At 39.4% G+C, this 17,110-nt stretch overlaps 1 protein-coding gene across 7 annotated transcripts in view; it reads right to left on the bottom strand.

The window, feature by feature from the left end:
• The window catches only part of LOC134205075 (tubby-related protein 4), a 220,251-nt gene that overhangs the window by 31,940 nt on the left and 171,201 nt on the right, over positions 1 to 17,110 (bottom strand). For all 7 annotated transcript variants that reach the window (XM_062679976.1, XM_062679970.1, XM_062679974.1 and 4 more), the window contains 2 exons: positions 6,895 to 7,059; positions 6,608 to 6,790 (listed from right to left, as the gene is read on the bottom strand). In XM_062679976.1, coding sequence (XP_062535960.1) covers positions 6,608 to 6,790; positions 6,895 to 7,059 — 348 coding nt within the window. The remainder of the gene's footprint in view (positions 1 to 6,607; positions 6,791 to 6,894; positions 7,060 to 17,110) is intronic.

Below are 17,110 nucleotides of genomic sequence, written 5' to 3'. Positions count from 1 at the left end.
CGCCACTCGAGATCGGGTTAGGGACAAAAGGTCGAAAGACAAAAGGTCGAAAGGACAAAAGGTCGAAAGACAAAACGTCGAAAGACAAAAGGTCGAAAGGACAAAAGGTCGAAAAGGGCAAAAGGTCGAAAGGGACAAAAGGTCGAAAGGACAAAACGTCGAAAGGGACAAAACGTCGAACGGGATAAAAGGTCGAACGGGACAAAAGGTCGAACGAAAAATATCAATAAGATCAAAAAGGCGAAAGGGACAAAAGGTCGAAATAGACAAAAAAACTGAAACGGAGAGAATCAATCTCGCACCAGAGTCACATAGTTGTCAAAAAAATCTGCGCTTTTATTTTTCACAATTTTAACAATTAAATAAAATTCATTCAGTGAGTACAACTAATAGATGGATGTTTGAGTTTTCTAAATGTCACTTCGATTTGTCAAAATGGCGCACGCCGCACATTTTGATGTGTATTACACGCAGGTGAATTTTTAATGCAGGCGTCTTTTTTAACTCTAACAGAACTATCTAGATATTCATAATATTGTTTCATAGTCATTACTCCTTCTTTGAAAGTTGCTCATTCTTCAACTTTGATTAATGAGATGAGTATTATTTCTGCTTGAAGTAAAATGCATTTCAAAAATTCCTTTGGAATACACAAAATCTCAACTTGTTCATGATCGACCTTTTGTTCCTTTCGACCTTTTGTCTTTTTCGACCTTTTGCCCCTTTCGACCTTTTGTCCTTTTCGATCTTTTGTCCCTTTCGACCTTTTGTCTCTTTCGACCTTTTGTCCCTTTCGACCTTTTGTCCTTTCGACCTTCTGTCCCTTTCGACGTTTTGTCCTTTCGACCTTTTATATTTTCGACCTTTTGTCTTTCGACCTTTTGTCCTTTCGACCTTTTGTCATAGATTCCTCGAGATCAGTACATTCAAAGTTAATTGCCTATATGCCGGGTATTAAGCCACCCGGAGTGGAAATTAATTACTATGTCTGAAACTTGATTATGCATATGTACAACATGTGATAGATTTAGTTCGGAAAAGGTATTGGAGGGTAACCGCCCCTTCGGTGGGGTTTGATCCCACGACCCCAGTTCGCATGACAGGTGCTTCCCCTACTAAGCTACGAAGGACCTCCATCGTCCACCGCAGCTTAGCGGGTACTGATGAAACCAAATTCCCAGCACCAGGTACCAGTCGATCTCTCGCAATACATTTTCAGAACTAACTCTCTCAAATGTATTTTTGTACACATGTCAACCAAGTAGGATGAGTATTTACAGGGTGTCTACTCATCTGTAGAAATAAAATTCCCTGATTTTTCCAGGTTTTTTCCAGGTGTTTTACATTAATTTCCAGGCAAAAACAAACGTGTCATATATAGATTTTAGCAGCAAAATGATCAATTCAAAAAAGTAAATATTGCGAAAAATATTATTTTAAAGAAATTGCTTCAGCCATTCAATCAAAATTCCTTCAAGTATCACATATAGGAAATTCCTCCAAGTATTCCTTTGAAAATTTCTCCATAGATTCCTCCGGATTTTAAGAATTGCTTCAGAACTTCCTCCAGGATTTAATTTGAAAATTTCTTGGCTAAAACTTTAGAAACATTAAAAGAAATTGTTTCGGCCCTTAGAGACGAATATGGTGATTCCTTTACCATTTTTTTTAAAATTCCTTTTGGTGTTTGTTTGAAAATGTCTCGGAAATACCTTTATAAAATACTTTGCAGGTTTCTTCAGATATACTTCTGAATTTTTTTAGGAATTTCTTTGGAAACTTAGTTAAGAATTCTTTCGGAAATTTCTTTGAATTTTATTTCGGCTGTTTTTTTTTAAGAAACTTAAGAAAACTTCTTAAGGAAATGTTCCGGAAATATGTTTGGGAATTTCTTCAGGAAATTCTTCAGAACTTCTTACGAAAACTCCTTCAGGAAATGTGTTGATGCAAAAATATGAGATTGCTGGGTCCATGACGTTAGGCATAAGGACGTTAGGCATAATACTTTCTTTATGTCGTGGGCTATTTTTGGGGCATTTTTTGCTTAACATCCTTTATGCCTAACGTACTCATGCCTAACGTCCTTATACCTGTTCGCGTGACCAACATCTAGTTTGTTCTAGTTTGTGACCAACATCTAGTTTGTTTGGACCTAGCAGCCAAGGTACCGGTACTATAAGTGTCAAACGGCCAAGTTACAGCCTATTCAGATTACGCCATTTATGATCATAAATATCGTGATAAACAACAACCTGATGCCATCCCCATACATTCAATTTTCTTTCGCCGCTTTAACACGATATTTATTACGATAAATAATCTAATCGTAATCTGAATAGGCTATTGAGCTTATTGATGCATATTTTGGCAGAATAATTTCGGAAGTATGCCTTGCGCGTGGTCGGTTGCGTTCAATTTTTTTGACAGCATATTTTTCGCGCTTTCGATGATTTTCCAGTTTGACTAGTGCTGTGCCCCCAACATTTTTCCGAATAAAATTACGAAGAGATAGCTTCCGCGGAGTGCGTGAGTGTTGGCTCAGTTTTCCGCGGTTTTGTTCTGGCGTGTGGTGTGCAGCTTTACAAATTTAAATATGGTGCAGTGTAGTGTATGAGTTTAATTTCTTCCCATTAGGAGCTGGTTTTTGAGACCTTGAAACTGTCGGAATGAATCAGCAGAAAATTGGTGAGGATGTTCCTTTTTCCACCTTATACACCATAATACCCTAGTTTCACTTGGTAGGGAACGGAAAGCCTATAGACGCAAATAATAATGATTAGTAACTCAAACCATGCAAAAAATGTCTAAAATATCGCTGCGGAAATTGCATTTTTTTAGATTTAACTTGTAAACAAAGAACTCCTGACATGTATATGCAGCGCTCTTATTACATGTTAGAGGATTTTTAAAATATTTATTATATAATCCGGGTAAAATGACCGTTGCACAGAAATTAAAAATTTGCAGCTTTTACATTTTTCTGTTTTGTTCAAATAGTCAATCGTTCAATACAGATAGTATTTGCATTGCACACACTTACTCTTATCATACTATTATTTTAACTTGCCTATATTATTGATCTTAATATATTTATACAAATACTATAATATAATTAACTTATCTTCTCGTGCGTTTTGCCTTTTAAAAATTCATTTAATCGTTCATCGTCATGGTGGCAGCGTACGTTTGCATAACTGTTTCGGTAACAATCCTTAAAATATGATCCAGGATCTCGATAAGCGCCGCTTTTTTGTGTGGCTCCATCGTGTCATGGAATGCTCATTGAGTAGATTTTGACACTCTGGAGTTGTAACAACATTAATAATTTGATTCTGGATGGAGGTGCCAGCCGCAGTTTTGTCAATGATGTTTTTTACTGCATAGTTTCAAATAAAAGCATTGCTACCTTGACGCCTCTTCCTTTGCAGAAATAATGATGGCGTTGAAGTTTTTTTTTCTTCACATTCAAATGATCAATCGCTCACTTTGAGTGATTAATTGTTTATTCTCACGATGGATGGACAATTGAACACCTATTTTAAAAGATCCTAGAACCTATTTTAAAAAGGTGTGTGTGTACAAAAATGTGAGACACGTTTTTGGGTATTTATTTGGATATCCGATATGAATCTCTTTGAAAACTTTGCTAAGATTAACCAACAATCATAATCGTAGCGTTTGCAATCATATCATAATTATCATTATTTTTTTTATATATATAATAACGTTGTTGTAGAAGGGAATTGAGTTTGCAAGTGTTTATATATCTCGTTTCAGAGAGCGATCAATGGCGCTTGAACCTAGGCTTATTAGCCAGGGCACAGATTAAATACCTTGCCCCATCCCAGGACGAAAAACGGAGGAAGGAAAACGGAGTTACAATAACTTTCTTAGCAACGTAACTCCCAACGTATTTACGAAATGCATTCTGTTATCACTTGCTTATAGTGATGATTCCCGTACAACATCCCTCCCAACCATCCAACTCCTTGACATCTATGAGGGCGTCGGTGAGTCGCTGGCCTCTTGTTAAGTAGATGTCATATCATCATTTCCTTCCCTTTCCTTGTAACGGAGAAGATGGGCGTGGCCAGCAATGGTAGTTTTCATGCTTTCTCTTCCCGGACCTCCATTTGGATTGCTATTAATTCCCAAATAGTATTCCATAAGCATTTGGAGTAAGGAAGTTAAAGATATACATGACAGCTATCAGTATGCAATCTACGAAATACTCCGTTACCAACGCAACGCAACGCAACGCAACGCATATTTTGGCAGAATAATTTCAATGATTACAGCACCACTAGCGTTCAATTACTGCTTTAGTGTAAACATCTTCGGAAAATGATTCGGATATTCTTTTGCAATTCCTTGGGATTGTTTACGAACTCATTCAGAAGTATCTTGAGGAAAACTTTAGAAAACACCTGGAGGAGTTTTTCCGGATATGTTGCTTTTAAGAATTCGTTGGAAATACTTCGAGAATACCTTTAGAAACTCCTTTGAAAAATCCATTCGGGGATCCTTCGGCTATTCTTTCAAGAATTCCTTTAGCAAAAATCCTTCACAAATCACTCCACACTTTTCCCTCCAGGTTCCCTTACGGGAATTTCTTAAAGAAACCATACGAAAAATCGTCCGGAAATTCGTTTTGAAATTCCTCCGGGAATTCTTTTCGATTTTAATCTTGGAAAATCCTCCAGAAATAATTTAGAAAATTGCTAATCATTTTTATGGACACACAAAAGAATTTACAAAGCAATCCCTAATTGATTTCCTGAATAAATTCCTAGATTTCACCAAGAATAGCTTCGGAAATTCTCCAGGAATTCTTAAGAAGATGGCAAAACGTTTTTTGCGGAACAACGATCAATTAACGTTCACTACATTTTCGACAGATTTGATTGGTATATTTATTCGAATATTTTTAAGGATTTTTTCATCTTTTGAGAGAATTTCACTCATGATCACCGGGTATTAAAATTTCCCTGATTATGTCAGGAATTCCCTGATAATTCCAGGTATTTTCCAGGTGGGGAGAAATTCCCTGATAATTCCAGGTTTTCCAGGTTTTTCCAGGTAGTAGACACCCTGATTTAGTATTGTCCGGCTCCTACACACTTGCTTCATCAGCAACGGCGCTCAATGAAGTAGGGTTGTGTGAGGTTGTGCCAGTTTGGTCGTCAGATCCCGACACGACCACACAAGCGAAGAGAGATCGCCACTCGAGATCAGTACATTCAAAGTTAATTGCCTATATGCCGGGTATTAAGCCACCCGGAGTGGAAATTAATTACTCTGTCTGAAACTTGATTATGCATATGTACAACATGTGATAGATTTAGTTCGGAAAAGGTATTGGAGGGTAACCGCCCCTTCGGTGGGGTGGACGATGGAGGTCCTTCGTAGCTTAGTAGGGAAAGCACCTGTCATGCGAACTGGGGTCGTGGGATCAAACCCCACCGAAGGGGCGGTTACCCTCCAATACCTTTTCCGAACTAAATCTATCACATGTTGTACATATGCATAATCAAGTTTCAGACATAGTAAAAATATATAGGTTGATTCCCTGATCATTCAAGTAGGTACAGAGAGCGGAGGCGCGTGGTATATTGCCCTAATCAAAGAGTCAGCGCGATTCGTTGAAAACATTTGTTTATACTCGGTATTGACCAGCTACCGTTTGTCTTTCAGCATCAACTAGTACAAAATTTTTGCCAGGTGCTTCTTCCGAGAATTTCCTTTTAATTCCCATCCATTTGGAATATCATTGAGGTGGATTAAATTTGCCATGTCATCAAAAACAAAGCAAATAGCAGTAAAAATAATTTCTTGCAGCCTAATTGTATTCCAGTGACTGCAAGGGCAGTGTCACTGGAAATGGATTTTATCTAGATACATAAAATAAATTGATCGTCAATAATATTGAATGGTCCCGACTTATTGAGAAAATATCCGAGCAGGAGTGACGACCCTGATAACAGAAATTGGTACGAACTAGCCTTGCATAAGAGGTAAAATACCAACAATAATACCAAAAATTAATATTCAAAATACTTTAGGCATAACATGCTTAGGTATTTCAATACCAAACGCATCACAAATTACTATTCGTTTGGTATTGAAATACCTAAGCATGTTATGCCTGAAGTATTTTATGTAGGTACATATAAATTATTGTTTGGTATTTCACTTCTAATGTAAGTCTGGTTCATAACGTAGTATTATGGTATCAATAACAGAATGAGGTATTATTGAGGTAATTTCTCCTGCTCGTATAAATAGATATGAATAGTTTTTTTGTCCCATTTGCGAGCAAAGTATCACAGGACAGGCCAAAAAGATGTTCGGTGCAGTAAAGTTACTATATTAGACTTGGTTTCTAAAATTTATCAAGTGTTTTCAAAATAATTATTATATAGCAATTTATTCGATTTCTCAGAAACGTCACCTGATAAGAAAAAGGTTAATTATTGGTGGAGAAAACGAACTCGACTGAACAAATTTTGATTTCCTGTTTCGTAAAATTATCTCATTATCTCAATCGCTTCCCCTGAAATATCGATCGAAGCACATTACAACGCTTCGCAATCGCCGTCAAACTCACCTGATAGCAAATAAGCGCCATCCTTCCGTCGTGCGACCAGGAGAAGTGTGTTACCGGCGTGTTTCTGTCGTTTATTAGCTCCACGCTCCAACGGCCCTCGTATTTGATCCACACGAAGATGATACCGGAGCTATCACAACTCGCCAGCTTCTGGTACGGTTCATTCCATTTCACCAGAATTACCTGTTACGAAGAGTTAATGCAATAAAAGCAAACACATTTAGATTAAATAACAGTACAGGATGAGGGATCGGTGGCTCGCCCGTTGCATTGACTTCGATACGTACATCTGATCGGTGTCCCCGCAGGTTGTAATTCGTTCGCAGGGGATATTCGACATTCTTCTTGCAATGTGATGTCGTGAATGTAACTCCAACGATGCCTCGCACGTTTCCAGTAGCTAACCATCCCTCCTGGTAGTAGTTCGTTCGGTTCAACTTCCATCCTTCCTCCTAGTGGAAAATAAAAAAAGAAAGGAAAAAGGAAAACAGTTAAATAACACTGCACGAGAAGATTACCTACGCTCATTCTACTGACTCGCGTTGGTAATTTATGGAAAATATAATTGCTTTTTTTCTGAATCCTGCTCGACTCCCGCGGCCATCGTCATACGATAGCATCGCTTTTTCAAGGACTAAGATTAATTTTCATTTTTACTGGATAATATGGAAATTGGATAACCTTATAGCTTCCGGGTACCGTCACTGTTAATTTATAATCCGAAATGTTGTACATTCAAATGATCCTGGAGTTCAAGATTCTAGACTATATCTAAGTATATTATCATATGAAAATCATTACAAAATTTTTTCCAGTGCTGGAGAACAAATCAGAAAATAGGGGAACGGTTCGGCACTTCATCTCATTGCTCCCATTTCCATCCGATCAAAAACAAAGCAATGATAAGGAATTTATTTTAGTTTTTTTTTGTGATTTTTGCAGCAGTAAGCACGCATGTTTGCAAAAAGAAGCAACATACTTGGTACTGTATTTCTCTGTTTTGCGATGAGATGAATATATGTTCAGTGAGATGGAAAACGAGTACAAATATTATTATCCCTAGAGAGACAGATAAACATGAGGGAAAAAGGGAGAAATATCCTCCAGTGACGATCAATTTCCAGTGGCGACAAATTTCCTGTGGTAATAACTATCCCAAAATATGGAACCAGCTTTTAGAGCTTATACAGCCAGTGAATAAGTGAATAAACTAGAGGGTTTCTATCAATTGGCGTCGTTTAGTCGCCCCAGTTTCAGAGCCACTATGTTGCGAAACAGAGGCCCAATTCGAATGACCATGAAAAGGATGGCGAGGAGATATAGTGGCATCGTGTGGTCCAGGCTGAGCCTAATGTTTTTAATAAGTTCTACGTGGTTCTACGGACAAGAACAATATGCTTGCAAAACTAAAAAGGTTTTATTAAGTAGTGGGAATTTAGATGTATTGAATGGTTTCCGTTGTTTTTTTATGTAGTTTTTAGCGCCTTTGGGATAAATCAACATAAATATTACTCTCAAAATAAAGTCTGAATCCTATTTATCTGAAGTTTCCTAATCTAAAACGATACCATAGTTCACAATCACTTGAATTGAAGCACTATAACGTTCAACATGCAACCTCTCAATGAAATAAGGCCAAGCCGACACGGGGCAATGATGTAAACGCTAGAAGCACTTTCCCAGCCGGCAGTTGAGGCTCAACTTTTCACAATGATGATGATGTTTTTCACGCCCCACCTGGTAGGCTGCTGACATAAGAACGGAAGGAATGGCACACCAACAAAATCAACAAACTTATTCCTGCTTGAATGATGTCAAGCTGCAGAAATAAGCTTGCTTTATTTTCCACTTAGTGGAAATATGAACAAGGTAATTTATTGTGCTCCAGTTTGACCCGATTTTTTCTGTCATATTCACAAATTAATTAGCATTTGTCCTAAAGAAACTACTTTTCGAATTTCTCGGAACATAATGCATTCGGGCCCGTAATGCTGGGTAGACACCTTTACATGGTGTGTTACGGGGTAAGATCTACCACGGTTACATTGCCAGCTACAGGCAAATCCTGACCCAACGATTACCTATCTCATTATCCAACTCCGTGGTACTTATGAGGGTGTCGCTAAGTCGGTGGCCTCTCGTTAAGTAAGTACTACATCAACACTTCCTTCCTTTCCCTAGTTACGGTGAAGATGGGCGTGGCCAGGAGTAGTAATCCTCATGCTTTTGTTATTTTTATTTGAGACTGGAATCAAGGACCACTCCCCTTCTTGATTTCTGATAGCATTCTAGATAAGGATCTCAAAAGTAAAACATGAGTATCACTAGTGTCCAATCTACGAATTACACCGTAACAATGCTAATGCTAATGCTAATGCTAATGCTCGGAACATAATGCATTCGAAAGAAAGAAATACAGTACCATTTTCATCGATTTTTTTAATCAAATGAAATCGATTAAAAAGGGTTTTTCAAAGTAGAACTTTGAAGTACTGTAAAAAGATCACCCATTGATAGATTTGAATCTGTTTGCGGTGTTTTCTAGTTAGACCAAAGATTACACATGAAAAATAAGCAACGTTACCAAAGGGTCTCCGATAGCCTTGCGAGCAAAGGCGTAGGATTGCCAATCCGGAGATGACGAGGTCATCGAGGCCAATCCAGTTCCCAGGTAGACGATAATAGCTCATTAACAGTAAAATCAATATTTTGAGCTATTAGTTTGTTCTTGTTAATAGCAAAACCTGATATTTTTTATGCCATTGGTTTTGGTGCAGATTTTTGTTATTTTCGCGTGTTATTTTTACTCTTATTTCAAACAAATTCATATCATGTTTTGTTATCAATATCACAGTTTCACCCGGGTTGGAACGTAGAGCCATAGTAGAAGAAGAAGAAGACCAAACTTTTTTCTTATGAATATGTACTATGCAAATCGGGTTGAAAAGTTGAAAAACTGTACTATATATAAGCTAATATTGCCGTATTAAAAACAAAATATGTGTAATCAGTGAGACTCACACGAGGTTGTTAAGGTGACTATACTGCCTAGATTTGCATAAGGGCCCTTGTAAATTTTTGACGATTTTGATTTTCATTCAAAAATTAGCTAAAAATTGCCCCCTGTTTAAGAAAAAAATTGTAGGCTTTGTTCTAGAAATTTGAAAATCAAAACCCATTTGTGTTGTTCCATTTTGATATTAATTCGCATAATAGTCACATTCGGAATTTTGATACTTTTTTACATAAAAAAATAATCCTAAATATGTTCTTTTTACTGTATACATAGTCCTACAGCAATGTATACAGAATATTATGTCAAATTTATAGAAAGATTGCAGATTTTCTATGTGTTGGACTTTCTCTTATTTCTTCATGTAAAACGAGTTTGAAAAATTGAACGGCAAATTACTCAAGTTGGATAAAATTGGCATGAGACTCTTATGTGAATAGGGCAGTATACAACAAATTCACAAGCGTAATTTTCAGGGACAAAATTCTGGACGATTGAATTGTGGAATAGAATACCTAATACTTTAAATCTAGACCAACATTTGAAAAGGGCGTAACAGCCAAAAAATATTCCTTCTGATTTTTCGCCTTCATATATTTATGGCTATATATATTATATATGGATGAAGAATCAGAAGGAATAATTTTTGGCTGTTACGCTCTTTTCAAATGTTGGTCTAGAAATTGCGATTGTGTCGTTTTGAATCGTTGTTTCAACTTGCCCTGCACCATGCATTTCTATTTGTTGTTTCGCTGATCCGAACCGAAAGTCTATGCTGCGATGTCCAGCTGGATTCCAATCAAATGCTTATTTACACTTCCGTTACCGAATTTCATTTGTTATATCGGTCTCTGATGATGGAGATCGGTGTAGGGATGGAACGATACCACTAAAGGTATCGATATTTTTACTTTAAAGTAATATCGTATAAAAGTATCGATGCCGATTGTCGATTGTAAATATTTTTGAAATAAATGAAATAAATAATGAAAGAAATGGTCCACAATCTTGATTTCGTGTCCGTGAGGTTTGGGGCCTGAGCGTATGGTATAGTATGATAGTATGTGTATGTATGTTGTGTAGGGTCTGGGTCATTTGGCATAAAGTCATTTCACCTGTCATAAGACGAATTTATACAATCCCATTGAATTCCACCACTTAATTGTATCTTGACAGATACGTATTTCGACCTCAACAGTAAGGCCGTCTTCAGTGTCTCGTACTTGACTCGACTTAGACACTGAAGACGGCCTTACTGTTGAGGTCGAAATACGTATCTGTCAAGATACAATTAAGTGGTGGAATTCAATGGGATTGTATAAACTCGTCTTATGACAGGTGAAAACATTCCACTAAAAAGCTCAAAATAATTTTCTTATAAAGTCATTTGGCATAACGCCATTTGGCATAAGGTCATTTGGCATAATGGTCATTTGGCATAACGGACATTTGGCATAATTTTGAACTGCAAGAAAAAAAGTGGGTCATTTAGCATAACGGACATTTGGCATAATTTCGAACTGAGAAAGCGAAAGGGATATTTCATGTATTTATTAGCGTAGATAAAGTAGGTCGAAGCTGTTTTCTGACAAATTTAGACTGATGGTAGACATTTTCCGGAAGATCGAAATAACAAAATGGCAGAAGGGAGGGATCACATCCATCATTGACTTATTCCGGCCACATGCCTACTTTTAAAATAGGGATTATATCCACCATTGCTTCAATCCGGGCATGTGCCTTAAGACCGGATCAAATCCACCATTGCCTTAATCCGGGCAAGCACCCAACTTTAAAAACTCAAGCAATACACTTGTCGTAGACGAGTTACTTAAACCATCCAAGTCACATATGAGTTACTGGAACCAAATCAATCTGAATTGTGCTACTCGGGGAAGAGATCACATCTGCCATTGATTTATTCCCGGCAAGCGCCTACTTATAAAAAGGGAGTCACATCCGCCATTGCCAGAATCCAGACGGGGCCTACTTTTAAAGAAGGGATCACATCCACCATTGTTTCAATCCGGGCAAGCACCTTCTTTTAAAGAAGGAATCACATCCACCATTGTCATAATCCATGCAAGCGCCTACTTTTAAAGAAGGGATCACATCCTCCAATGCCTTAATCCGGGCAAGTACCTTTTTTTTAAAGAAGGAATCACATCCACCATTGTCATAATCCGAGCAAGCGCCTACTTTTAAAGAAGCGATCACATCATACATTGCCATAAACCATGCAAGCACCTACTTTTAAAGAAGGGATCGCATCCATCATGGCCTTAATCCGGGCATGCGCCTACTTTTAAAGAAATGATCACATCCTCCAATGCCTCAATCCGAGCAAGCGCCTTTTTTAAAAGAAGGAATCACATCCACCATGTCATAATCCGGGCAAGCGTCTACTTTTAAAGATGAGATCACATCATCCATTGCCATAATCCATGCAAGCGCCTTTTAAAGAAGGGATCGCATCCACCATGGCCTTAATCCGGGCAAGCGTCTACTTTTAAAGATGGGATCACATCATCCATTGCCATAATCCATGCAAGCGCCTACTTTTAAAGAAGGGATCGCATCCACCATGGCCTTGATCCGGGCTTGCGCCTACTACTTTTAAAGAAGAGATCACATCCTCCAATGCCTCAATCCGGGTAAGCGCATTTTTTTAAAGAAGGAATCACATCCACCATTGCCATAATCCGGGCAAGCGCCTACTTTTAAAGTAGGGGTCCCATTATCCATTGCCATAATCCATACACGCGCCTACTTTGAAAGAAGGGATCGCATCCACCATCACCTCAATCCGGGCAAGCGCTTACTTTTAAAGAAGAGATCATATCCTCCATTGGCATAATCCGGGGAAGCACCTACTTTTAAAAAAGGGATCAAATCCTTCATTGCCATAATACGGCCACACGCCTACTTTTAAACAAGCGATTACATCCATCATAGCTCTAATCCGGACATGCGCCTACTTTTGCATTACATTGCAAAAGCATTCTTTCCACGAGAGGATAATGTCTTACGCAAAAAAAATATGCCAAATGTCCGTTATGCCAAAAGACCCTCTCTTTTGACGCTGGTCACAATTATGCCAAATGTCCGTTATGCCAAATGACCGTTATGTCAAATGGCCTTTATGCCAAATGACCTTATGCCAAATGGCCCGCTCCCGTTGTGTATTATCAACTGAGGGTTCGATTCCCGCTTCAGTCGTGGAAATTCTTCGATAAGCAAAACATTTTTCACTCATCTATTGGATATTTTCCGTTGTCCTTCGTTTTAGGGGTCGTACACATATGTATTACGTAAGCATTTTTTATTTATATGGTGCGTAAGAAAACGACGAACCTTCTTCTCCCCCCATAAGTGCTTACGTAATATGTGTACGGGCCCCTATGTAAAGTGTTCTGCCTGAAAAACCATTGGATGAAGACGGTGGAATTGTTTTTTTCAATCCTCAAGAGCTTCAGGCGTTTTCTGATTTTACAGATTTACTAAATCTTTACAAATTTAAGGACGCTCCAGATTTTACACATTTTCTTATTTTCCGATTTTCAGATCTTGGTAGTGATTCAGATCATATTTATGACCTAATCGTTTCAGAATATTATCACATATGTTTGATTCCGTACATCAAACTAATTTTCAATACTCCCACATTCTCCAAACCTACCGCGCAATCACATTGCTGAACGCTGCCTACAAGGTAATCTCCCAAATTTTATGCCGTCGACTAGCACCAATTGCATGGGAGTTCGTGGGGCAGTACCAGACGGGTTTTATGGGCGAACGCTCCACCACGGACCAGGTGTTCGCCATTCGCCAAGTACTGCATCTATTCATCGACTTCAAAGCCGCATATGATACAATCGATCGGCCAGCTATGGCAGCTAATGCACGAACACGGATTTCCGGATAAACTGACACGGTTGATCAAAGCGACGATGGATCGGGTGATGTGCGTAGTTCGAGTATCTGGGGCATTCTCGAGTCCCTTCGAAACCCGCAGAGGGTTACGGCAAGGTGATGGTCTTTCGTGTCTGCTATTCAACATCGCTTTGGAAGGGGTAATACGAAGAGCAGAGATTAACACGAGTTGTACAATTCTCAATAAGTCCGTCCAGCTATTTGGCTTCGCCGACGACATAGATATTATGGCACGTAACTTTGAGAAGATGGAGGAAGCCTACATAAGACTGAAGAGGGAAGCCAAGCGGATCGGACTTCACGGACATCAACACGTCGAAGACGAAGTACATGATAGGAAGAGGTTCAAGAGAAGACAATGTGAGCCACCCACCGCGAGTTTGCATCGGTGGTGACGAAATCGAGGTGGTAGAAGAATTTGTGTACTTGGGCTCACTGGTGATTGCCGAAAATGATACCAGCAGAGAAATTCGGAGACACATAGTGGCTGGAAATTGTACATATCTTGGACTTCGCAAGACGCTCCGATCAAATAGAGTTCGCCGCCGTTCCAAACTGACAATCTACAAAACGCTCATTAGACCGGTAGTCCTCTACGGACACGAGACCTGGACGATGCTCGTGGAGGACCAACGCGCACTTCGAGTTTTCGGAAGGAAAGTGCTGCGTACCATCTATGGTGGGGTGCAGATGGCGGACGGTACGTGGGGGAGGCGAATGAACCACGAGTTGCATGAGCTGCTGGGAGAACCATCCATCGTTCACTCACACTGCGAAAATCGGACGACTGCGGTGGGCCGGGCACGTAGCCAGAATGTCGGACAGTAACCCGGTGAAAATTGTTCTCGACAACGATCCGACGGGCACAAGAAGGCGAGGTGCGCAGCGGGCAAGGTGGATCGATCAGGTGGAAGATGACTTATCAGGTATCAGAACGTCGGCTCAGGAGGCACGTTCCCCTCAATTTGGGAGATTTGTGCCATCGCCTTCACTGGCCTTTCTCATCATTTACCTGACGGAAAAGGAAGTGAAAAGGGGAAAGGAAGAGGAAGTGAGGTTGGAAAGGAGAATGGAACCATTTATAAGAAAGCCAATTATGGAGACTCACACGCATTCAGCTAGGGACTAAATAGAGGTGTCACAAAAACACAGAGGACGTAACAATGGACGAACGTCAAAGACGAAACACAGAGTGCACTGTGAAAAACGCATAATGCGAATCCATATAGGTGACAATCACAAAGTACATTGTAAAAATCGCATAATGCGAATCCATATAGGTGGCAATTTGTTGAAAACTAAGTATAACACATATTCATAACCCATTCTTATCGAACCTCACGTTGAGATTGAACAAGAGTAGTCGAACCCGAACGTCAAGAACGAAACACAGAGTAACTGTGAAAAACGCATCATGCGAATCCATATAGGTGACAGACACAAAGTACATTGTAAAAAAAAAATGCATAATGCGAATCCATATAGGAGAAAATTTTTTGAAAACTAAGTAAAACACATATTCATAACCCCACTCTTATTTAACCTCACGTTGAGATTGAACAAGAGTAGCCGAAGCCGTACGTCAAGGGCGTGACACAAATTACACTGTGAAAAACGCATAATGCCAATCCATATAGGTAACATACACAAAGTACATTGTAAAAAAACGCATAATGCGAATCCATATAGGTGACAATTTGTTAAAAAAAACTAAGTAAAAAAAAACATTTTCATAACCCCACCCTTATTCAACCTCAAGTTGAGATTAAACAAGAGTAGCTGAAGCCGAACGTCAAAGACGAAACACAGAGTATACTGTGAAAAGCGCATAATGCGAATCCATATGTAGGTGACAAACACAAAGCACATTGTAAAAAAACGCATAATGCGAATCCATATAGGTAGAAGTTTGTTGAAAAACTAAGTAAAACACATATCCTTAACCCCACACTCACGTTGAGATTGAACAAGAGTAGCCAAAGCCGAACGTCAAAGACCAGACACAGAGTACACTGTGAAAAACGCACAATGCGAATCCATATAGGTGACAATTTGTTGAAAACTAAGTAAAACACATATTTATAACCCCACTCTTATTTAACCTCACGATGAGGTTGAATAAGAGTAGCCGATTATCTCGGAGAAATAAAAAGTCAACTACGCCATAGCTCCGGTTAGCGCAGCGAGGGCTAAAATACTGTGAAGGGGCCCTGGTGCTTCACAGGCTCCGTTTGCGGTTAGGTTCTTATTAGACCCCCTAACCATTCATTCGTAGGCACGGTAAGCATAAAGCCGCATCACACCGAGAATTAGGGGTCACCTGTATGGTGGACTTTTACCACTGGAACAGGCAATCCGTAATGTTATTCTTAGCCAGATAACCAGCTGCCGACACCACACGGCTATCTAGGCTGTTCGTGGAGAGAAGTTGACATTGACTTTACGTCAACTCTCAATGTGGCCGAACAGCCGTACACGAGAGACACGAGACCTGGACGATGCTCGTGGAGGACCAACGCGCACTTCGAGTTTTCGGAAGGAAAGTGCTGCGTACCATCTATGGTGGGGTGCAGATGGCGGACGGTACGTGGGGGAGGCGAATGAACCACGAGTTGCATGAGCTGCTGGGAGAACCATCCATCGTTCACTCACACTGCGAAAATCGGACGACTGCGGTGGGCCGGGCACGTAGCCAGAATGTCGGACAGTAACCCGGTGAAAATTGTTCTCGACAACGATCCGACGGGCACAAGAAGGCGAGGTGCGCAGCGGGCAAGGTGGATCGATCAGGTGGAAGATGACTTGCGGACCCTCCGTAGACTGCGTGGTTGGCGACGTGTAGCCATGAACCGAGCCGAATGGAGAAGACTCTTATATACCGCACAGGCCACTTCGGCCTTAGTCTGAATAAATAAATAAATAACATGCTCCAAACCCTTAAGGTTATTTAAATGCTTTTATATTTCATAGATTTTCACTGATTCCTAGGATTTACTACGGATTCCATCCCAAGTAACAATTTCCATGCTTCTTAGATTTATTTAATTCTTATAGCGGATTTATAATAGCAATCACCATAGCTAGTTGCTCATTTTTATTGTCGATCTTATTACTATCAATAAACCTCTCATAAACATGCTGAAAAAGCTTCAAACGTCAACCACCTATTGACCTCATGAGCGGCTCTACAGTTGTGATGGAGAGCGTGATAAATCCTTTTTTCATAGCTCGTTCAAAACCAAAATTTTTGGTCGTAATGGTGTCAAATGAGTAACCCCAATAAGAACATTTGCATTGCAAAGAGTTTATAAAGGTGTTTAATAAGAGCAACATTTTTCTAATCAAAATTTATAAAGGTCATATTGAAAATGGAGATGCATTCTCAAGTCGGTAAAATTTATCACTGACATTCATGATTATACAATGTTTTCCCCGCGTAAAATCCTTTTTTGATCAGTGATTTTTATTAGAAATATGTTGGGGAGAAATATCAATATATTCAAGGGAGATCAGGGATATTGCTGTTACAATTATTTTAAATTTAATTCCCAAAACTA

Source organism: Armigeres subalbatus, chromosome 1, assembly GCF_024139115.2.
Source record: "Armigeres subalbatus isolate Guangzhou_Male chromosome 1, GZ_Asu_2, whole genome shotgun sequence".
Classification (NCBI taxonomy): domain Eukaryota; kingdom Metazoa; phylum Arthropoda; class Insecta; order Diptera; family Culicidae; genus Armigeres; species Armigeres subalbatus.
The sequence above is the reverse complement of the archived record's forward strand: the minus strand, read 5'-3'. Positions and strand labels throughout refer to the sequence as shown.